The sequence below is a fragment of the Echeneis naucrates genome, chromosome 2, assembly GCF_900963305.1.
Source record: "Echeneis naucrates chromosome 2, fEcheNa1.1, whole genome shotgun sequence".
NCBI lineage: Eukaryota > Metazoa > Chordata > Actinopteri > Carangiformes > Echeneidae > Echeneis > Echeneis naucrates.
In genome coordinates this window covers 10,104,406-10,128,904 of record NC_042512.1, presented here as the reverse complement: position 1 = coordinate 10,128,904, position 24,499 = coordinate 10,104,406, and the positions used below count along the sequence as shown (strand labels likewise).

The window sequence follows — 24,499 nt, the reverse complement described above, 5'->3', positions numbered from 1 at the left end:
CCTTTATTTCACTTCGCCACATGACGAATTCATCAAAATGAAAGGAGACGACGACGTCGTAGCATTGAAACAAAAATCCTATTTATTTGCAGCTTGGTGTGGCAAATCCAAATGAGGTCTTCTACCATAATAATAATGAAAATAGCTATTATAACACCACAGTCTGCTATGCTGTACACAGTGTATACAAAAATAGACATATGAAAATACATTTACGCAAATGGGTAATATGTACATACCACAAAAATACTGGACGACACAAAAGATACTCAATACTTAACATTTATGAGGAAAAAGTTAATTTATAACAACTTGTTTTTATTTTTTTATTGAGCCACAAACTGTATCTGGCGTTCAGGGAAAGAGCAGAAAAGCCACAAGACCTATCTGACCTGAGAGCGTCCTACCTTGACCTTTTGACCTTTGGTTGCTGAAACCAAGAAGAATTTTAATGGTGTCTTTGTATTACGCGTTTGGTGAATTGAAAATTTGTTTTCGACTGATTTGATTAGCACGCTTCAACGCAGACAGCGTCTTATCCAGCGATGGCGACGTGCGTTTCTGTTTCGCAAATTTCAACAAGCTCCGATTTTCCGGAAGTTCCGCTCGCTTTCAGCTCCCTACCGACGACTGAGGTCATTTAGTGCAAATGGTTTGTTAGTTGTGATGCCGAACAGGCTGCGTTCTGTTTCTCGGCGCGACGAGCGATGCTGCTGCGCGTCAAATTCGCCCGCCAATTTCACTGGTACCGATGGAATGTTGTTATTCAGCAAATTATTCTGTTGGCGAAAAGGAAATGCCAAATATTTCTGAAGTTCAGCATCCTTTGCAGTATAAACCGTCGAACAGGCTTGGGGGGGGTGGGCTGACTGTTTAAAGGAAATACTGACACAACATATTCACGCAGGCTCTGAACAAGACGGTGGCACATTCTCTACAACAAGACGGCGACGTCGAACGGGAGGGAGCAGCGTTCAGGCTCGCACGCTTCGCAAATACGGTGAACGAACACATGCACATCTAACACCGACTCCGTGAGACCGCCACTAAAACGTTTGGCATGGCATTATTTCACATCAGATGAAGATGATACGAAAAAGCATCTCCGGGAGCGGGGGAGGCTCGTGGAGAAGAGGAGGAGGAGGAGCAGAGACGGGTTTATTCCAGGCCTGCGATCCTGATGTGCACGAACAAGGACGAGGGAGGAATGACGGTGCCATCTCGGGATAAAAGGTGAATGTGGCGGTAACCTGCCAAACACAAAACGGAGAGCACGTGGGGTTAGGCCACTCATGTATACAATCGCATTAGCCCAAAGCGAAGCTTTCTTATTATTACTCCTGAATAAAAGAATTAAAAAAAGAAAAAACAAAAAAACTGAGTTGAGGTCTTCTCATTCTTGTAAAACTCACATTTTGCAGCGTGTGCCGAGGTTTGTGAGGTCGAGTTTCTCCGAACTGCTCCGTTCTATCTACGTTTGATAGAGAGTCCTGGCTTGAATACATCCACACGCTCCTTTTTAGTATTGTCATCATCGTGAAACATCATCGTGATGCTTCACTGCTAAAATTATGAGTTCTCATTTCAAGGAAACGGGAAATGAATCTAATGCTACTACGCATTTTTTTTTATTCAACCTTAAATGTCCAAAGCTGGATCAAAGTTTTTTGGTTTTTTTTTATCGTATCACCTCATTAAGAGACAGCAAAGGTCCAGATTATCACTGCAGGTTAATTTATCCAAATGGACATTCTAAAGCGACTTGTGGACAGCGAGTTCTGTGTTTTCATCTTTCAGTTTAGCTCAAATGATTCTGTCTCAGTCGAGTGTGACCCGGTGAACTGCTCGCCGCTTTGAGAGTGAGAATCATCCTTCGGGGAAACAGCTTCACCTGACGTGCAGAGACACGGCGTGCGCCTTGTCACGTGGTCTTTGGCGCCGCTCAGTGGACACGAGTCAGAATGCACCTCAAGATTTTGTAGGCTTCAACTGCTGAAGCTGGCTAATTGCAAACCCCAAATGATACCAGCAAAGTTAAAATACGAAAGCTTTCATATATCACAACCTTACAGGGGCTGCACCAGTTGCAATGCATTATATTACAATTCAACGTATCCCCGATTAGGTCGAGGCAATTTTCCTCCTGTTCGCACGTGACGCGGCTGCGTTGGCGTGAAGATTTGGCGTGCGTGCAGCTTTGCATGAACCTCACCTTGCTGCATGCAGCTGAAAGGCAGCGTGTACTGCCCCACAAAATCGTTCTTCGACGTCTTGTCGTAGTCTTCCACCACAAAGCGCACCACGGCCAGGCCGGGAGCGTGGATGGTGAAGCGCAGGGTGTCGTACCACACGGGGTTGAATCCTGCAGGGGAGAGAGCGGATCAGGTCCGTCAGTGTCAGGTTGCGGGCGCGGAACCCACGGTTTGCCCCGCGAGGGAAGAATAAGAAACGTGTAACACAGGAGGCGTCCTTCGCTGCGTCTCCGTTACCGTTGTTCTCAATGTATCTGGTCTCCTGCTTGGCGTTGTCCATAGGAACTCCGTGGATCTCCACTCTGACCAGAGGATCCACGATAGAATCCTCCTTGATGTTGACTTTGGGCAGCTGCTGGCCGCTGATCACCTTTAAAAAGACAGCGTTGTCTAATGAGAGCCTGATTTCACTGGTTTCTCAACAGCTCCAATGTCCTCCTCCGTACCTGTATGCTGAGGGTGACGGGTTTGTAGCCATCCAGCTTCTGGGGTATCTCGGGGTCAAATCGTTTTTCAGCCTCCCGCATGAAACTGGGCTTTAGGACGTATCCGCAGTGGCCGTTCTGGCTGAACAGCCCGTCGTTCAGATCCATTCCCTCCCCAGCGGTCTGGAAATTCAACGCGACTGATAGGAACGGGAAAAGAAGCGAGGTTAGCCTTTCTGGGGGAAACCTTTTGGAACGCTTCTCATGCCAAAGAAACCAGGCCCTTGGAGAGGAGGGGAAAAACATTAAAGCTGCACTGGCAAAACGCACTATTTCGGTGAAAGCTGTCTCCTTTCGTCAAACTTCACTTTTTGATCGCGCGGCTGTGTCTCAATAGGAAGACTCATTATCCACGCAAAACAATAATTTCAGGAACGAAATTTTCTTTTCTCTCTCTCTCTCTTTTTTTTTTTTAATTGTGTTGCATTGTGGAATGCTTTAGGCAAGGCTAGGTGTGCTTCAAACTTTGCAGAGGCGAAGGAACTAGAACAAGTTGCCGTTTTTTTTCTTGAATTTTGTATTTCCTTCTCCATTTCTCCATTTTTCTTTTCTGCAGCATCCCATTCCTCAAAATTCTCGTACTCTTCCAAATAAGTTCAAAGAAATTTTCTGTTTGTGTTCTGCTATGGTTACGGGAGCGGATGAATTTAGCAGCAGTTAACCTACAAAAATTTAGCCGAACTACAGGCTTCCACTGGCTTTTTTTTTGTTTCGGCCCCCCTACTCTTTACCCACAATGCTGTCTCCTGTGTAGAAATGTCACAGCCAAACACAAATTTTGAGTCGCACTCATGGAACATTTGTTAGGACAGCGGTTTAATTATGCGGTGCTATATGTGTCTTAATTTGAAATTTCGGTCGCTGCCCAGTCTGTTCTGCCTGCAGACAGGACTTGTCAGATTGAAAAATCCCAATAACCCCAAAAAAACATGGCCCAGTGCAACGTTAATGTGCCAGAAAAGTATGAAAGATAGAAGACACAAAAGGAAGTCTGGACAGCTGCTTGAGATGACATCAAATCTATCTATTAGTCGCATTCACCAATTTGGCACCCAACATTCCACATTTCCTGAGGATTGAAATTGGAGGAGTCAGTTCGGAAGCCGCTGGGATAAACCCTGGTCAGCTGCCGCGAGTTGTGGTGCACAAACTCGGCCCCTGAAATCGAGATAACACACGAGAAGCACAATCAACGCTGACGAACGGACTGTGCCCGAAAGCCTGATATGTCTCACTGTTATATGAAGTACAATGAAGCCTAAACCCAGATATCTAAAGTTGATTTGCTGTATTTATTCTATCTATGATCATCCAGTCAATCTCAAGAACTCACCAGCCTCTCTCAGCTGTTTGCGGGCTTTCGACTCGGTGAAAGAGGCCACCTCGTAGAACTTGGAGTGGATGCGGGAGTGCTTGAAGCTGCTGAAGTGGACGCTTTTGCAGTAAACCACACAGTCGGACAGCTCCTTCGACAAACGCTGCTTGGACTTCTGCGGCATGAAAAGACAGGACACAAGTACATTTGAATTCCCCAAAAACCACGTTGGACTAGAAAAGCTGAAAACCGGGGAGCGTCTAGACTGCGGAAGGGGCAGATATAGTGTGCTTCTGTCGAATAAACGCTCCGCGTGATCATTGCTATCACAAAGACTTTGGTATTTTGAGAAGCTGGTACAAAGTCATCGCGAAACCCTCAGCGGCAGATCTCTACGTCAGCAACAGGTGGCACATCATCCCACAGGCAACCTGGGCGTTATTCCAGGAAGAGGTAAAAGATAAACACAGCAACAACACGGTGCAGAATACAGATAGAGGGAGAAAGAGCCGGCTCCGTGGTGTGCATGGATGACCAGGAAGTGGCCACAAAATTATTTGAGGATGTATGAAATTGCAGTGGCAGAGGGCAAATGTCATCATGTCTCTTTAAAATGAGGGCTTTTAAGGTTTTGGAAGCAGAATATCAGGTTGCAAGATTTCACGTATTATGTTTCATCAGTTCTGCTGACTGGTGGGAAATTGGGATTCTTTCAAATCCATTCGGGTGGGCAAATTGGCTCATTGTGATTGACCTTCAAAATTGGCTGCCTGTCGGACACGTGATATAGTAAACCCTTTTGTGCTGCAAAGGAATCCTGTGGGTGGAAGCCCCAGGTGCAGGGGAAACCGTGACACAACCCCCATTTGAACCGCGCAAGCGATACTCGCCTGCGGTGCCAACACAAAGCAGGGGTGCCGCCAGCGCAGCTTCCATGACTGTAAAGATCAGAGCTCCGGCGGGCCCGGACGGATGGCAGCCGTGACAGCGAAACCTGCAACGCGCATCTCTGCCTGCTTCCAGGTGAAAGCTAATCCGGCCTGTCACACCGATGCTTCGATGACACCTAAGCCATCACCAAGCGCCTCTGAGCTCACATCGCTGCCAAAGTGGACGCCGGCCTCACCTCTGATGACCGCGCTGACACCCAGTGTGGTATTTCACGCCTCTCAGACGCTTATCAATAAAGCGGCAAATAATTTCTTTCGAGAAAATGGACACAAAACCATGTTTCGAGCACTTTCACGTGTTCATGTATTCAGACATGAAATATTGATATCGCTCAGAGACTCTACACCCCGGCATTTATCAACAGAGGCGATTGCAGTTAGTCCACTTCGGGATATCAAGTGTTTCATCTTAGAGGAGACTGTGCAACCTTCACCTCGACGATTTGAACTTGCTCTGGCCTCGCCATTACGTAGGCACGGCTTCACCGGGTGTCGCATGGCGTCAGTGGGGGGGGGAGGAGTGAGATCCTCCGTCCTTTCTTTTTGGCATATGGTGCGTTCAGAAAGTATTCAGACCCCGTTGCACTTTTCACATTTTGCTATGCCATCAGGCTTAGATGATGACTATCAACAGAAAAACCCTTTCAGACATGCTCAGGTTAAGTTAGAACTCCAGCTGGGCCACTCGAGTACAAGCGTGGAGTTATCCTTGTCCTGTGTTTTCTGGCTGTGCGCTTTGCGCCATTGCCGGAAGGTGAACCTTCAGCCCATTAAAAGCATCTCTGAACTCAGTTTTTTCAGCTTGCCTTTATCTCTGACAAGTCTCCGCATCCTGACACGGAAAAACAACCAACTGCATGATGCTGCCGTCACAATGCTGGCAAAACAAGTTGTCATATCTCCCAAGACAGAAAAGTTATATCAAGTATGTTAAAAAAAAAAATAAATCTAGCACATCAACTTATCGCATATGCTGCCATCAGTATTTATGGCAATACTTTCACGTCAGATCACACCCATGTCTCGGCTGGTCTCCTCTCTGTCTGCCTCCGTCTCCTTTGCTCTCACAGTGTAAACGGATCACCTTATTTAGCAGCCAGCGTCTCTTCCCTGCCTTCAAATCCTCTGTATCTTTCATGAGGGGTGACAAATGTAATCTTGGTGCTAGCCACCAGTCAGTTTTACCAGCCTGTTAGTAAGATTTTAGTCAATGAATCATCCTTGTTACCAACCCTGACCAAAAAAAAACAAAAAAAAACAGAAGCACCAGCTCAATAAAGTGCATGCTGCTTTGCAAAAGGCACTCCAAGGTTTTGCGTTTGGTGTCATTGGTGGGATCTTTTGCCCAGGTGGGCCGTTACGCTCTAAACTGGAAGAGGAAGCAGCTTAAAAATGAAATTTTGACCTCTGGCTGACAATTCAAACTCCAAGTTCAGGGCTCTTTATTTTGTCCCAGAGGAGGAAATTGCAATGTTGAGGTGATCAGATGCTGCGTATTCTGTCTGGTGTTCTCTGAAGTGGGTCGTTTCAGGTAGACTCCATTGTGTTGACCCACCCTGCACATTTAGGTTCCAAAATATCCTTTCCTTAAGCCCACTAAATTAAATTAACACCGTGCATTTAATCAAAAATCCGCCTTCCTTTTAGGCTAGACAGGTTAATCTATTAAGTGTTAATTGAAATGCACGTTCGCCCTCATCAGCCCTAAACGACAGAAATAGATGTTTCTGAATCGCACCGGTTCAGTAGACTGTGTTTAATATCCTGTCTGGGTCTTACACCCCAAAGAGCTGTACTGTAACCACACCTCAGCCTACCTTAACCCGACGAAGGACGCTCTCGCGGTGGAGGTTATCTTCCTCGATTTCAGCCATCTCGTCTTCGTCACTGAACTCCCCGGTAAGAGAGTCTTCCGCCGTCCCGTTGAAACTCTCCTCCAGGCCTCCGATTTTCTTCGCCTTCACCAGAATCTTCCCCTTCAGATCCTGAGAAGAGGGCCAAAGGGAAATTCCAGGGATCACCCCTCAGCACAAAGCACAAAGTATTATGTTTTGTGTCAAATAATTCAATGTTGCATGTCGACAACGTCGACCTATGGAACCGTGCTGCCATTGACAGCGGGTTGACAACAATTTTTTATTTTTTTTTTCCCCCTTTTCTCATGGCAAAGTGAGCATGAGTAAGCACAACAGTTCATGAACTATTTTGTGTAGACTCTTGATAGCTGGGAACTCATTTGGGTATTACCGCGACAAGGCACACAAGATAAAGTTATTAGGTGACATTTCAGCATGTTTTACAGCCGCTTTGCTTTTGCGCCACGAGAAAAAGACAGCGAGCCGGGTGTGTTTGCTGTGATGAAGATCAGGAGCGTTTCTGGAACTGATTAGGCGGAGGTACATTTTGGCCCTTTGATATCCAGTAAACTGAGAAAGAGCAGTTACAGTGGTGAAGCTTAGGAGTTAACATTATGTCGGGCACATAACTGAATCTGTGAATCAAAAAAGTGTGTAGTTTCAATGAGCGCGCTGCACAGAATGTAAGAATTCTTTCAGTGCAATTACACAGGTTTCAGTAATAAAAAATAATAATTAAAAAAAAAAAAAAATCGATTCAGTTTATCATGATGATACAAAATGTGATGGAAATTCTCGACTCATCCTCTCCTAAATGTCCCATCCCATCCCAACAAATCTCTGAAAGGCCTTCAGCTGGTTCAGAATGTTACTTAACAGCACACCGTTACATGTCGCTATCTTTGCCCCTTCTTCTTGTCCTCTCTCTTTGGTCTAGACCTGCTCTATGTGTAAAGTGCCTCAATGTAACTCTTATGATTTGGCGCTATCGAAATAAATTTGATCGTACAATGGTGCACTGTCGGGCGGGCTTACAGGAAAAATGATACGGGAAGCACAGGCAAATCATTCTGAGGCTGCATCCATAAGAAAGAAGGCTGCTGTCCGTCTTTATGTCCTGTTTGGCAGAGGCTGGCTATAGAGGTGGGCGTTCTGGAGAGCTCACCTCAGGAGACGGCAGCCTGATGGGGGCTTTGCCGTCCAGGGTGCTTTTCAGCAGCTTGTCGCCGAGGATGTGGTTGAGGTGCTGGGCCATGACCCTCTGCTGCTCAACACCGCAGTGGTTCTCAATGGACAGGATGACTGGATATTCTGACACCTGGATGAGGAGAGGAAGAGTCAAAGGGACAGAAAGAGGGAGTGCGTTTGTAACTGAATCTCAGAGAAGATGATCATAGAGGAAAGATAATACAGTCGAGGCCATACACCTGGGCTGTGCCTGGCTGGCCGAGAGAGTGGCAGTGTCACCTCCAGTTTCTCTCTCCTGCCCCCCCCTTGTTTCAGGCGCGGCAGATGTAGTTCCCTGCATTCCTTGGACTCCGCTGTGAACCTCAATGCTCTCCGTGTATGTAAATCTATGCGCCTCATCTTCTAAAATGAATTCAATCCTGACTGCCTCAGGTCCATTTCCATTCTCCTCACTGTCCTCCAGGTCCCACTACCTGCTCTGTCAAACAGCAAACCCTCCCGCCCCAGAAACACTGAAACTATTTACAATAAATAGTTTATTACTCGAAGCCTCCGTCTGTTTTTGTACTTCGGTGTAGTGCATAAGAGGGTTGTTACAGGCAGAGGGGGTCATGAGGTCACAACACTCAGGTGCAGAAAAGAACTGGTGCACAGCAGCCTCTGTTGTGCATGTGCTGGAGCTTTTTTTTAACAGATCCTTGGCCGCTTTGCTTCATAAGGCTTTGAGATTACGTCTCAGAGACCACTGCACGGTTGTGCTCCCTCATATAAATATCCTATGAAGTGCTCAGAGATTTGTTTAAGCTTTAGCAGTGAAAGCAAAAAACTAATTTAATGCCAGCAGGAGAGGATTACAAAATATGTTCGGTGAACAGAATGAGCCTCTTTCTAATTCTAAGCGTGTGTGACCTGCGCGGGCTAAAAACACAACTGGCGGCGGCGGCGGCTGACGCTACCTTGAAGGCGTACTTCCCCACTGCACTGACCACGTCCTTGAAGAGTATCTTTGACGTGAGAGTGTGTCCGTGATAGACAATGGGTTCTCCGTTGGCACCGTCCCAGCAGTCCACCTCCACACACCGGCAGCCGCGGTTTAGAGCCCTTAGCAGCAAAGACACATTCAGTCATTCATTAAATCAGTCACTCTCTGACCTGACGTCTCTGAGGGTCACTGGGCATGAGTCAATCTCTTTTATCACGCTTATAATTAGCTCACTGTTGCCATTACTAAATGGATGAAATTGAATGAATTGCATGAAGAGTCACTCATTTTTCATTAATGAATTGTGTAAAGATAATGAATTGAGGAAGATTAATGCGGGGGCAACGTCACAGTAATTCTCATTACCCCCGGGAGGCTCAACGGGGCGAGTGCTGGAGAGCACATTAGATAATGGACGGATTTCTGCACAAGGAAACCCTGAAATCATTCTGAAGATGGACAGAAACAGAATTATCTGCGGTAGCACAACCTTGCATGTTATGAAGGTGCGACTTCCTGACCACTGATGTTGCGAAAAATGCATATATTAATTTTGTCATGCCACATACCTCCAGCTCGCTTAACTCATTGCCAACAACGCAGGAAAAACTAAACAAAACAAAAAAAACCCACAGCCTGTGTGAGTTTGCAAATTCTACCTGATGTATCCTTCCACACTGCTCTGTCCGCGGAGCTGGTCCTCCATTAGGTACGTATTGTGGGAGGAGGAGATAAAGTAATGGCACAGTGGCTGGCTCATGTCCTGGTACACGCCTCGCCGCCGTGGGTTGAAGATGGAGCCCTCGGTTGAGCCAAGGTACATCAAGAAGCCGTCAAACGTCATGGCGTTCAGCAACTTGGCTGGGAACACAGAGCAGTGGTGTCAGCCGTCTCAAGTTGGAATACAACCATAAAAAAAAAAAATAAATAAAAATAAAAAGAATATATCACACGTTCATTCCACAAGGGTAGATATGAGGTGAAGAACTACAATTTTTTTTTAAATGTGAAGCAGCATCTTCTTCCTTTAAGTGGCAAGTCAACACCACAAGATCTGTCCTGCTGAAAAGTCCACATCACACTAAGGCATAACATGCGGGAGCATCCTCACCTTTGGGATATCTGTGGTATGGAAAGGTACCTGTGTCTGAGGGCTCATAGCGTTCAATGAGCTGCTTGGCATGCTGTTGGGTGTCAGAGCCCTCTAGCTGTTCCTCTCGCAAGAAGTCCTCCAAATCATTCTGGGATAGCTTCTGGCCGTCGCCTGAGTACTCCTGGAAAACCCTCAGAACATCCTCCCGCTGTGTCAACATCTTGTAGAAGAGCACAAACTCATCATCTTCAAGTGTCCCCGACTGGGACTTATCAGCCATCTGAGAGAGGGTGAAACAGAATATTTCCAGGCACATCAAGACAAGGTCTCACTGCAGTTTAGGGGAATTGGGGGGTTTCTGTGTGTTCACTCAGAGGCCCTCACCGTGAAGAGACGATGAGCGTGGTGCTCGTTCATGTCCACATTCATCATCTTCAGTAAGTCTCTCACTTCCCTGAAGTTCATCCTGCCATCGTTGTTCTTGTCTGCCTTCCTGAACCAGTCACCGATCCATCTGGGAACATCGCCTCAGGAAAGGTCACATTCAATGCATAATAACAGTTAGTTGACTCAAAATCCAGAGTCCGACAATGACAACAATGAGTGAAGGATACTGGTCAAGTTTCTCTCGCTCCCCCATGTTCTCCAGGTTCTCGATCAGCTTCCTCATGCCCCTGATCCAGGACTGGGCCTCTTCAGCTGACTCCGCCACCAGATCAAGGTTCCCCCTGCGACTGCGGAAGACCAGAGTGAAGCATCGTTCCGGCGGGAACTCGTCGGCGATGCTGAGCAGCACCTCAGACTGGTGGCCCTCACGTACAGCCTCCACGTCACTCACAGAAACTGGGCGCAAAGAAGGGATGCGGGAGGTGAGACAGGGAATCACGGCGAAACACTAAAGATATGCTGAACAACATCATATAAATTGTGTGTGTGTGTGATATCAAATGGTGAGCAAAAAATGTCTGGAAATGTTATAATAATAAATATGGCAATACATTCAGATCACGTTCTTTTTGTGAGGGTTTGGGTTAGCTGACCAGAAGCTGTATTTTGGTGTTTGGTTTGGGATAGCTGTTCGCTCTAACCTGTTTGCGGTCTTTCCTGCAATTTTTCCATTGAATTCAATTGCCATGACTAACTCCAGTTGGCGAGCTGGCTGTTTAACATGAAATATGGGCTGCTGCCAGCTTATGAATGATCATTCGTACATTAATTCATTCACCTTCTACCACTTATCCGTTTCCAGCATGGAGAGAACATGCAACTTCCACCCCAGAAAGGTCCCAGGCCCGGGAATCAAACCTACGGCCTTCTTGCTGTGAACATCGCTAACCACTATGCTGCCGTGCTCCAAAACAAAATAATATGCAAATCTAAGTTCATCCACTCGCAGTCATATATTATATCTTTGATTGATGGAAGCTTGTAGAATAAAAGCTCAAAAAAAAAAAACAAAAAAAACTTTTAAGGCCAAAAGTTCTAAAGAGGAAGTGAATCAGTAGGTTTTCGTTGTTGTAATAATCTACTTTAGCTATTTTAGCACTGCCAAGGCCGCTACGAACGCACTTTGAAATCACTGCGTAATCACAGATGCACTGCAGAAGCACGGCAAATTCACTGCAAATGCAATACACTCCTCTTTATGACACAACATGGATGCATTCTGAGATGGAAACAGTCCATCCCTGTAAAACAAGTGAATGAAAGCACATTCAAGTGCTGTCTATATCATGGAAAGTGGTGTGAGGAGTCACAGCAAGAAGGTTGTGGGTTTCGGTTCCTGGCCTGGGGCCTTTCCCTGCAGAGTTTGCATGTTCTCCCTGTGTTTGTTTCTGCCTGTCGGCCCTGTGATGAACTGGCGGTCTGTCGAGGGTGTACCCCGCCCTCACCCAAATGTGAGCTGGGATTGGCTCCAGCACCCCGCGCGACCCAGAAACGGATACGCGATGGAAGGTGAGTGAGTAGTGAGTCAGCTTGGCCGCTGTTGGAGGACAGCATCAGCTCTTAAACTTTCGTTTCAGTACCAAGCTCTGGATCGAAATAACAGCAATAACAGTGAGCAGTGATAAAGCAAAGGATGAAGCAGTTTCAAATTAAAGCTCGGCGTTCGGCCAGTATGAGATCTGTTCGGCTCGCTTCCCTGACAACTTATGAACCGCAGCTTCAGAAGGTTATTCCGTCCGTGACAGCAGCAGATATAACCGAGCTGTCTCCGGCTCAAGGGATTAAAACTAATAGAAGCACAAAATAAAGCAGGCTCATTGTGAAAAAGTCAGTATAGTGAACGCACATTCGTTTTGTGGGGGATGTGATGTCATCGACAGGTGACAATGATTACAACCGTGCGGGTACGCAACTCATAGTAGTATATATATAAGAATTATTCAGCAGACATCGCCGCCGTATTTTTTAACAACAAATCATTTGTTGGAGTCTTCTACTCACACCACTGTCGTATTGTGTACAAAGTATGAGCAGTGAATCGTGCGATCTTACACGTGGAGGTGGCATTGCCGGCCTTCTTGGACTTGTACCAGATGGTCATGCAATCGTCCTGCAGTTTGAAGTAACGCTGCTTCTTCCAGGTGCGGGACTTGATTTTCCTCATCACTGTCCCCACCAGCATGGACTGGATGTTGTCATCCCCCTGGAGGCCTGCAAAGACAGGAGGGAAATTTATTTATTTATTTTTTAAATAGAGGGATGTCCCACTCAAAAGAAAGATACGTCACCGAATTGAAATAAAAAGAAAAAACATCACTTCATTTCAGGTTTATGTAATTCCATCTTTTCCAACGTGAAAATAAATAACATCTTTACAATTTTATGTCACAGGGGAAAAAAAAAAAAAGAAATTTCTACTTCATATCTGACAAGACTTCTTGTTGTAGGGAGAAACTAAATATAGCTGAATTCTACTTATTTTGCAATTTAGCAGTTTAACCTGTTCGACTGTTGTTTCTGCCTACAGGTGGGACACCCTGACTAGAAGTTTGAATCTGAGAACAATGTACATCCACTCAGAGAGGCAGAGAGAATGGAAATTACGCAGTTTGCTGATAAATAATGAAGCGGCTATAATGCCATCACCGGGGGAGAAGAGCAGACTTACGGAGGCTACTCGCCGTGGAAGCCATTCAGCGTCTTCTCACACTTCCATCTGGAGCAAAAGGGACAGAATCAGAAGGAATCAGTTGATTTGGAAAAAAGTACGTTTGGATATTTTATACCAAACCTGCCTTTAGCATTTATATGAGCGCAAAGATTTCTTTCTTTATTTTTTTTTAAACAAATCACATTTTGCTTGAATGAGTAGGCCTATATATACACATTTTTATTTTCCATTTCAGTGCAAAGGGTTCCAGGGCTTGACAACATAAAGGCCATGTTTGCAAAAGCAAAAATAAAAGCCACATGTTGTCAGCAGGCTAAATGTCCCTCTTCCATGTCCACTTTGACATCCCTTCTGTAGACTTTGGTCGGGCGCAATTGCAAAACCTGCCTGAAAAGAAATGTGAGAAAGTGCAGCAGGAAGCACGGCTCTCAAGAAAAACTGATGAGGGTACAACAAGCGCAGTAAAGCAATTTTTTTTTTTAACTCTTCATACTGCATGTGCGTGATTTTCAGTTTTCAGACTATAATAAATAAATAAATAAATAAATAAAAAGTCAGACAACTGATTTTAAAATGTGTGTCATGAATTTTGATAAGTTTGACCGCAATTACAAGATGATGGCTAAAACCAGACACAAGTTATACTGCTTTCTTTTTTTCACATTATGTGGACTTTTTCTAAAACCATCTCATTAAAAGTCTAAAAGTCTAAAATTTAATTTTATTCAATTTTAGTTTGGAACAACTTAAAACCTCATGTGGAACTTCACCACCGCGCACAGAGCTTCACTAAAATTATGCAGGAAACTTGAATCAATCGCGTAATTGTACGAGCTCTTTCCGGCTCAGGGCGGCGACTGCTTTGTTGTGACATCACAAAGTTCCTCGCAGCTTGTTTTAAGGTCAACCCAAACCTTTTTCTGAATACAGACTATGAATATTTCTCTGTTGACTGAGACTTTGGATAATATAAAAAGCCCCTGCCTGAATTGTAATTGTCGACGTTATGGGACCTTTTAAAATTTGCTTTATGCTCCATTAAGTGGCTGCTCCGCATGGCAGCATCAGCCACATTAATCAGCCCGGTGAGCATGTCGCTCAGCAGCTCACTGGGTTGATCTGCCTCTGGATTTGCTGCTCAGTTGTTTTTACTCCATTCTGTCCTGTCCTGCACTTTTTATTCTAGTCTCCGCGTCGAGCCGGCTAAGCCAAATAATCTCCCCAAATCCCCGCCGTGGTCTCGCCACTCCTTTCCATTTTGACCTGAACTCGCTGACATTCATTTCATTCATGAAGTTAACATGAAGTCGATGTTATACACAATATGATATTGCACAATGACCTCACTAAGGCTATATTATCATTAGCTAAGAGACTCTTGAGTGAAATAATTACAGATTTATGGGCAATCACAATTAATACACACAATTAAGCATAATAATCTTCCTAACCTTAACCCTTTACACATCAAACAAACTCAGATGTGCAGTTTAAAAGTGAATGAAAGAGCAGAAGACGCACACAAGAGTCAGAGGAGTGTACTTTTCTGTCACTTCTACATTATATGTCCTGTCGTTTGAATACTGCATCCTCAACAAAGTCCACAATCTGTCTCATCACTATTTTCATGCTATTGAGCCAAATGATATCTGATGTCATTTCAGGAAAAGCAAAGGTTTGCTAAATGTTCCAGTGATTCCTCCCTTCATTCTAAAACATCCAAATGGCACACAAAAGGTCCGGAAAGTGTTTTGTCTTATTTTGTCTATGTGAAAAAATACACACACGCTTCTATAATGCACCTTAATTAGGGAAGGAAAGAGATGTCTGACCTGCTGCAGGATCATCCCTGGTCAGCGCCACCGGCTGTTGCAGAGCTGGACAGATCATATGGCCCTGGGAAGTGCTTCTGTTCCTCTCTACACATGCTGCAGCGATGAGAGCCTGAGGCCACTCCCTGTGACGCTCACTCGCCCCTCCCCCCTGGCTCGCCCCCTCTCCAGATCCAACAGCTTGCCCCTGTTACGGGTGGGATACATCAGCGTGCCCTGACGATCCCTTAAGTGTGAATTCCTGATACTTCTCTCAAAGAAGTAAAAAGGAGACAAGAAGAGAGGATGATGACTCATTATTTACAAAGAAAGGTGCATAAATGTATTTACAGTAGATTATAGTGAAGGTAAACTAAATGAGCATTAGGTTCGATATTGAAAGTTTTGAATCAGTCATACAGTGTCAATAACACTAATTTATACTGTAATCAATGTAAAAAAATTAAAATCACTGGAACAACTGCAATAATTGAACATGCAAATAATAATATATGTATATAAAAATGCCCATGTTTCTGTAGCTTTTTATTATCATTATTATTACTAATTTGTTTTTAAATTTTAGACTTATTTGTTCAGTTTTTCTTCTTTGTTGTTCTCATTTCTGGTTCATTATGTTTATTCATGTGCAAGTACTGAGATATAAGTGAAATTCCTTGTTGCTGTCAACACACTTGGCCAATCAAGCTTGGCCTCCTGCCAGCATTGAAACTTGGCATGGCTGCGTCTCATCACTTCTGCAGATGTCGTCAGCTGCCACTCTCGTGTTCTTCCGCATCCCAGAGGTGTGCTCGGACCCGCCGCCGCCGCCGTCGCATTCAAAATCACAGCCGAGTTAGCTCTGTGGATTCGTGCCGCTGACATTCAGCTCGCTCAGCAGAAACCTTTCCAGCAACTGTCCTCCGCAGCCTCTGGTTTTTGGGGCTCACGGCTGGATGTGTCGCTCGCTCAGAAGCTTTTCCTGACAGGGAAATTTGCGACCCCTGACCTCTGACACGTTAGCAACGCAGAAGCTGCTCACTGGCTGGGCTTGTTGAGGTTCCACTGAGTAAAAACTCTGGAGATTGTTGTCAGGAAACATCTCAGCAGCTCAGCAGTCTGGAGAAATGTTCAGAGCAGCCTGTGTCCCCGTCGTCCCAAATGGAGGAGGAGCAGCAGAGCTTCACTACAGAGTCAAAGTGTTTTTTGGGTCACGTGTAACCGAAGTACTGTGATCAAACTCTGATCGGGCCAGTGAGAGATTCATCACCAAACAAACCAACAGCTTGCAACTCAGTTCTTGACTGGCATAATTGGCAGACCCAAGGGCTCTGAGAGGCTTGTGAGCTTAGAGTATGAATATTCTCCGTGGTGTTCTGTGTTCCCAGGTCCTAAGGCTCAGGTTCTCAGGCATTAATAATCCACAGCTCCAGCTCAGGTTCCCACCTCAAATTACACAGCCCGGGCCAAGACTGAAATGGAGGGGCTCCCTCGCGATGGCCTCCTCTATGCAAAGAAACAAACTACACTACCCAGCAGCCCGAGGCAGACCAAAGAAACAAAAGGCTTGAATAATTGATTGCAGACACAAAACAAATACTAAAAATAATATTATATAAACAATTTTTAAGCGCCGTGTTGGCAGACTTTCTTTGACGAGCATGATAAATAAAAGCCCCTGTGATGTAACCAAATACTGAGCCGGTCTTATTCCGAACATCAGCTGTTGTTGCTCAATTAGACCCTGGAACAATAAATACGGTAGCACCGCCGACGAACATCAGCATCAACTCCCTAGATACTTACTCATGAATTTTATTCGCACTTACAAATGACATATGGCACTAAGAACACCCAGAAGTACAAGTGGAGTCAGATGGCCTGCCACTACTTATGGGTAGAGCAGTATCAACACCCCCTGGTGGCATAAATGAGTATATATAGATCATACTCTAAATGATCAGTTCAAGCACTGATCAATGATGAAAGCTTGTACGACAGATACTTTGTGTGTTTTGTTTTGTTTTTTTCTTCCAGGTAATAAAAGTCGAGTTAAAGATGTTATCGAGTTGCACTGAATGAAATGGAGGATTCAATTACTCAGACACTGCTGCTAGTTTCTTCATTCTTCTAAAGGGCTTGGGCCAGGTTTATAGAAATGGAAAACTCCTAACCACTACAAAGCTGCGGCTAAATGTTGTTAAGTCTGTTCACTTATACCTGCTTAGGACTTCTTTTCTTCCTTCCCTGCAGCAGAATGAAAGAAGCTGAAGCCATTTATCGGAGAGCACATCTCTATATCAGATGCAGAACACCAAGAATGAATGTCTTTGAAAGCATAGGCATGAGGTTAAAGCTACTTCTTTCCACATCTGAGCAGAGAATTAAGGAGTCGCCCCACTTTGATAAAAACTATGTCCATGTCCAGAGTTTAAGGTTCGGCATCTGTTTGGCAGTTCCTTGCTGGGGGCCTTTTCCTCTGGGGGTCGAGGAGCAGGGAGAGTCACTGTGCAGGCAAATGAATTTCAGTTGATCACAACTTCAGAACTGAGAGTCAATTTGGAATAAAGCAGAATATAAAACATATTTTTCTCTTTTGATAAATGTGGTACAAAGGGCTGAAGACTGGATACATTTTACTTGTACTGCACTGGAGCACAGTGTTGATGATGAGTGCAGGTCCTCTGTCTCTTAGTGAGGCGGTCTAAAGTCTGGTGTCAGAGGGGTCAGAGGATCTCCTGAGCCTCTCATCGAGATGTTACTGCAGCTGGAGCTGCCTCCTTGTCTTGTCAGGTTCTTGTGGAGGGGGAAACCACTGCTGTGTCCTCATCTTACCAAACGTGGGAGAAGCCATAATCCTTATGCAACTGCCTGATCCATCCACGTAAGAGTGGGCCTTGTGAACACGAAAAACACAGATCATCCAGTCCAAACCGTGTGGGGTGTTAGTGAGTGCCCAACCTGTGGCCACAGAAGGTGGAGAAGCAGCAGCTGTAGGATCGGCATGATGCGAGAACCTGCACTCGTTTATCTCAGCAGTGGCAGAAAACAGGTGAAGCTGTGTCAGGCCTTCTGAACAAGTCTGGCCTTGTCCCCATCCACCGAAGCGACTGACTCTTATCCTCTTTACAGCCAGTGATGGTCCTTATCCCCACCACAACATTTTCCTATGACTCGGATGAAGCACCGGAAGGATGGCCAGTACCGGTAAAAGTAGCATTAATTTAACATCGCTATTCCTAGTCAAAATACATTTCCTTGTTTCTGCCCCGTTATTTTGCTTATCATTTTCTTAGAATAGCGCCCGAAACATGATAGGAGTACCTGGAGCCGTCAGACAGATGCGAGTAGCGGCAAACCACATGCTTTGGATGGGTTGATGATCATTTTTACCCTGAAACAGGAGAGAGTTTATACACACATATCAAACACACATAACAAAGATTATAATTATTAAAATAGAAGGGATTTACAGGAATTATAGCAACACGGAAAAAGAATTTGTATGTTTGACAAATAAAGGCCATAATATGAAAGTTGCAACTTCAAAAAAAAATTGTAATTTCAGTGCTGTTTTGCGGGAGAATTCTGCCACCATCTTTTGTCTGTTGTTCTCAAAATGGCGGTGTGCCGGTGTCACGCTGGCGGCGCAGTGGGTATGGCTCGCACATTTTCGTTGTAGAGAGATTCATGGATAGAGGGCGGCAGCTGAGACAAACCATGCTGTGTCTAATTACCAAATGCTTTGAACCTTTAAAAAATTCATGGATGCGTGTGTGAGAGTTTTTCATGTTGCCATTTAAGTTCAAAGGCAAGTGTCATGGTACTCTGGAGTCATGAAGTTAATTAAGCTTGTTTCTGGATGGGAGGTTTCACATTGGACTGATTAGATGTTAGGGTTGGTGGATTGACTGACGGGCACATATTGACAATTTCCTGGGATATTTAAAAACCAGTTGGAAACCAATTCAGTTTGAAGAACAACATGACAAGTTTAGGATTTTGAGGCCCTTTGTTCCAATGTTAATTTTGTTGACAAATCATTTGCTGCCCCTTTTTTTCCTGACAAAAACTAAATAAAAAGTAATGCATAAGGAGAGAAATGTTTGCCAGAGAGGAGATCCAATGAGAAGGCAGAGACGAATTAGGAAGAAGTGGAACGACTTTGGAAGAGATCCAATCAGAAGTGATGTCTTCACAGTGCTATAAGTATAATTGTACTTGCATGTATCTATGTACAGTTATCTCACACGTAGATGTGACTAAATGCCTGGGAGAGAGAGGAGACATTTGGACAAATTTTACATTTGATTCCAAGAATGCCAAGCATATTTCCTATAAACAATGCATATCTGATCGAGAGAGATTTACTGTTCACTGGCTACTTTCTTATTGAGATCATGTTTTATAAAGACAAAACAAAACAAAGAAAGAACAAGTGAAATCTATGTCTGGGTGTATAGGACATTTAAATCTTGCCACCTTTCCATAACGGGTACAGAGATTAAAGAAAAAAAAATCCCAAGCCTGATTTCCCCAAATTGATTTGAGGTACTATTCCATTAGCAACCTTTTAACTCAGTAAAGGACAATTTATACAAAAACTACTTGTAAACAGTTACAATGTTACAATGTTACAATGTAACATAGGAAACAAATAAGCAAAAGGCTTGTCGTTTCTGCCCCTCTTTTCTATCCACATCCTGGATTCTAAGTCCTTTGTCAGTTGTTAGGATATCTTCCCCTGGCTTCATACTCTCCATCATCTCCAACAGTGACTTCGCTGAAAAGAAAAAACAAAAACGCCGGCTTGGATGCTGCTGCGTTCACGAAAACTCGGAACCGAGAATTCTTTTTCTTTTTTTTTTTAATTTCCGATTTACGACATCATAGCGTTCACACGTTAACTCGGAGGAGAAAAAAAAACTTGGCATACTATCGTATATTGCTTAACGATAGATTTGTTTGCAGCAGCCATTTGTGTTTATTTTGGAAGTAGTCATTTCAGAGTTTGACAACTCAAGTGCTCACCACCCCCCCCCCCCCCAAGTTGTTCAGAATGCAGCATCACCCGCAGCTGGATCTCCAACCAAAATTTGCAAGACCCACCCCCACCTTACTTCTGATTGGCTAGTGGCGTTAGTTTGGTTGAGAGGGAAAGCTGTATTACTCTCATTTCATTGGTAGGCTCAGTTGGCTGCAACCGGACAATATCCCGCATCAACAAGTTTTTTTTTTTTTTTATTGCTCTCTTTTTTTTATTGCAGATCCGGCAGGTATTAAAGGCCTACTTGCTTTGATTGACAGACTAAGTCATTCTACTGAAAAACGACATTATGAAATAAAAATATGTTTGTTGTATGATGATGTGAAGATAATCATTATGAAGTATTTATTTATTATATATTTATTTAATTATTAATCTTTGGGCTTCCATATGCAGGTAAATATAGGACTGACCTTGTCTGATAATGACTTCAGGAATTCATGACTTTTAAATTTCTTTAAGTATTCATGACTCTTTATTAAATTTAGTTTGACTTGATCCATTGACTAAAACTAAGTGATATTTTAGTGAAAAGACTGCAGCTGAAACTAAATCCAAACTTGCTGCCAAAATAACACTGCTTGGTGCGTCTCTTGTACCCCTCATGTAGAAAATCCTGCTCTGGCTTTCTTACCTGCAGCAGGGCTGCTATGGGGCCACAGGAGGGCCACGACATGGGGGCCTGATCTGGCACTGGCTCCATCTTCTTGCTGAGCTCCAGGAGGGCTTTCTCTCTGCTCTCTGGGCTGGACAGCTGGTCGACCCACTGAGAGATCTTTTCTCTGTCCACTTGTGCCAGGGCTGAGATTACACACAAATCAGAAGATGGAAGAACAAGGACTAATTTGATCAACTGAGTAGAATTAACTTATTTGCACTAGACAGAATGAATTGTTAATATTAGATAAAATGTCTCATTAGCATTAGTCGGGTTAACTCGTTAGCATGAGACACAATAACTCATTAGCATTAGGCGCAATAATTCTTTAACAAGAGTCAGGTCAACTCTTGAACATTGGTCGAGTTAAATTGTTATCATTAGAATAAATTGTTAAAATCAGTCAGAATGACACCACACCATTAGTCAAAATAACTCATTAGCATTACACAGAATAACTCGTTAGCATTGGAAAGAATGGTCTATTAGCATTGGACACAATAACTCGCTAGCATTGGTCAAAAGTTAAATTGTTAGCATTAGAATAAATTGTTAAATCAACTCCAAATGATTTTACCGTTAGTCGACATAAATCATTAGCATTACACAGAATAAATAATTAGTATTAGTCAAAATAACTAATAAGCATTTCACAGAATAACTTGTTAGCATTGGAGAGAATGGTCTATTAGCATTCGACACAATAACTCGTTAGCATTCGTCAGGTTAAATTGTTAGCATTAGAATAAATTGTTAAATCAAGTCCAAATGATTTTACCGTTAGTCGACATAAACCATTAGCATTACACAGAATAAATTATTAGTATTAGTCAAAATAACTCGTTAGCATTAGACAGAATAAACTATTACCATTACTCAGAATGACTGGTTAGGGTGACATTAATTAGAATAGACCGGAAAAGTCGTTAGCATCACACAGAAACGTTCCACATTCAAATGAGATGTGGCTTAGCTAACATGCTAACAGCTAACATTGACCGTTCAAGCTCGTGCCTACTTCCGGCTCCAGTGGCCAACATGGCGCGCAGCGCTGGGTTGACTCGCCGGCGCCCTGAAAAGAGCTGCGTTTAGATGAAAACCGACACCAACGCTCTTCTCACACACTGAAAACGTTCAGCTCCATTGGTTACTTCTTCTTCTTCTTCATTTTAATCTTCATCTTCTTTGTCTTCTTCTTCTTCTTCTTCCTCTGGTGGCTTTTCGGCGGACTGCACGCTGAAAAGCGTAACTCTGCCCTCCACAGATGAGGGACGATATGTAAGCTCCAGGCTCCACCAACAACTCCAAAACTCCCTGGATCTCAGCTGGAGGAGGAACTGATGAAGGGATAAAGCTGAATATTAATGGGCAACAACCTGAAAGGTTCCGTTTACAGCATTGTAAATGTAAATGAACAGCAGTCCTGGTCCTGGAGGCCTGGACTCCTCTAGACCTCTGTTTGTCCGTCGCATCCCACAGATGCTGGATTGGATTGAGATCTGGGGAATTTGGAGCCAATATTGTTGTTCCTCGATCCATTCCTGAACCATGTGGAGCCAGACTAAGTGCTCATCGCCACCCCCACCCCCCCCCAGGTAATTTGAGTTTGAGACCCCCCAAATGCTGATTTGCTGATTTTTGAAAATTCCATTAAGAACATAAATAAATAAATGAAAAACTTTAAGTTTAAACTGTTTATCTTCTGTAGCCTCTGAGCAGCAGCTAAACCAGTCACCTGGAAAGTGATTATGAACCCGAGATTAGCAATGAGGAGGCCACGACTGCAGAGGGAACAGGTAGACAGGATGAAATATGAAAACCACGTGAAATAAGACAAATTATGCATTACAATAAAAATAATTGAGTTGAACAATGGGTTGCTTTACGTGGCCGTGCCCGCAGAGTGCCATTGTCCTTCTCCATTTTCAAATGCTGTGCAATACAGGCGAGTCGGATTATGAGAGACAAGATAAAGAGACAGTATCCAGTGAAATAAATGGAAGAAGACCAGCAGAGATCCCAGAGAAACAGGCACATGCCAGTGTAGATGAGGAGATTGATGATTGGGATTGTTTTGCTCATCCTCAACCAAAGGATTTAGACATATTTTTTCCATTACAACCCTCAGTAGCCCAAAAGACATCCATTAATAGCTACAAGTTTTTCACAGTATGCATGGCACCAACTGCAAGTGGTTGACACACAGTTAAGAATCACAATATCTGTATTGTTCGGTGTTTGGGATTTGCAGTTACTGCAAGTGATATTCTTTTTTTTTTTTTTTTTTTTTAGAAAGGGAGGTATAAAAAACAGCAGCCAGTGTGAGAAAAGATTCAAGATTCAAAGTGTTTCTTGTCATATGTACAGTCAGAAACAGATTTCCCTGTGCAGTGAAAATTTTTCTTTACTGGCCACAATGAATGTGCGTATATAGAAAGTCTTTCTTTTGGTTTCCTAAAAGAAAGATCCACAGAGATAGTGCTGATATTTATTTTCTTTTGGCTAAAATTGCACACAAATGTCCTTTCATCATTAACAGGTGAAGAAGAAGCATCAAGTGATGGAACACATAATTGATGTGATAAAACTCCCAGGAAAATGTGGACTTGGTTACGGAATGAATCTCTGATCCAAACTGCCTGTTTTTGGATGATGAACTTAGTTCTCAGTTGATGGTCAGTTATCTCCATCTAGTGGACAGTTGGTAGAACTGTCATGTACATGTTTCCTTTGTCATGATGATTTGATACCTGTTATGACAAAGAAAACCGGTTCCGTAATGGGGAGTGATCTTTCCCTGGAGTAAACACGGAACAAGACTGACTGGAAAGAACAAGCTGTAACATGTTAAATGAGCACATAAAGCTGTGAAGTCGAATGTAAATCGACCTGAAGTGAGTTCAGCAGGTGAGAATCTGTAAATGTCTGAACAGGATCACAGTGATTACATTGTGTTGAAGACAGTAGACGTGTTTATCTACCTTCCTTTATATCTCCTATTTTCTATTTATCTTCAATTTATTCTTGTTCTGATGTAAAGCATCAATAATCTTGCACTGACAAAACAAACATGTCAGAGCTGGTCTGAAACCTTGGATGAACTTTAACTCTTACCTGAGTATTTCCAGATACAGTGAATCCATTGAAGGTTTAAAGCAGCAGCAGCACTCCTCCTTTTTATTGTTAGTAAAAAAAATCGTTTAAATAATTAAATTATTTGATCAATATGGTGACAAAACTTGAACTACAGCTCAATCAACACATCCAGTGGACAGTGAGAAGAAGCACCATCAGATCTGAGATAATTTTCTTTGAAGTTAGTGGCAGTAATGCTGATTATGTGTCCTGCAATGTAAATCTTGTTGTGTTTGTGTGAAGGTGGAGGCTCAGCTATGAATCAGTGTGAGGACAGAGAGGAGGGAGCCCCTCCCTCTAAAACCACTCTGTGTGGGGAACATGAGAGTCAGACCAAAGCTCAGAGGTGAGATGAGGATCTCTAACTGTCCATCTGTCAGAGCTCAGCACTAAGATCACTGCTCCATCATCATTCACACTCACTGCCATTTAAATGTTTTCCTGCTGAACTTTTTCTGCTGCTGTTTTGTTTGTCTTGTTTTCACAGGAAACTAAACCAGCATGTGTAGTTATTGTTATTATTATTATTATTATTATTATTATTATTATTATTATTATTATTATTATTATTAGTCTTGCACTTTTCAACTCGAAAATTCCTTTACAGAA

General features: G+C 43.5%; 1 protein-coding gene across 7 annotated transcripts; it reads right to left on the bottom strand.

Moving 5' to 3' along the window:
• Positions 1 to 49: 49 nt before the first annotated feature.
• Positions 50 to 24,127, bottom strand: LOC115051495 (1-phosphatidylinositol 4,5-bisphosphate phosphodiesterase delta-4-like). 7 transcript variants are annotated; one of them, XM_029514900.1, is made up of 19 exons: positions 23,870 to 24,127; positions 21,774 to 22,092; positions 20,732 to 20,898; positions 15,072 to 19,833; positions 13,237 to 13,284; positions 12,621 to 12,779; positions 10,736 to 10,964; positions 10,506 to 10,635; positions 10,170 to 10,401; positions 9,688 to 9,889; positions 9,003 to 9,147; positions 8,024 to 8,176; positions 6,820 to 6,987; positions 4,071 to 4,227; positions 3,779 to 3,895; positions 2,699 to 2,877; positions 2,490 to 2,622; positions 2,213 to 2,362; positions 67 to 1,250 (listed from the first exon to the last, which is right to left on the bottom strand). In XM_029514900.1, the coding sequence occupies exons 5-19, from the start codon at positions 13,259 to 13,261 to the stop codon at positions 1,159 to 1,161; spliced, it is 2,271 nt and encodes a 756-aa protein (XP_029370760.1). In that variant the 5' UTR covers positions 13,262 to 13,284; positions 15,072 to 19,833; positions 20,732 to 20,898; positions 21,774 to 22,092; positions 23,870 to 24,127; the 3' UTR covers positions 67 to 1,158. The 7 variants fall into 7 exon arrangements, with proteins under 7 accessions (XP_029370814.1, XP_029370760.1, XP_029370768.1 ...); XM_029514908.1 differs by lacking the exon at positions 21,774 to 22,092 and having other exon boundaries at positions 15,072 to 15,312; positions 15,746 to 19,833; XM_029514917.1 differs by lacking the exon at positions 21,774 to 22,092 and having other exon boundaries at positions 15,072 to 18,217; positions 18,375 to 19,833.
• Between the last annotated feature and the right edge of the window lie 372 nt (positions 24,128 to 24,499).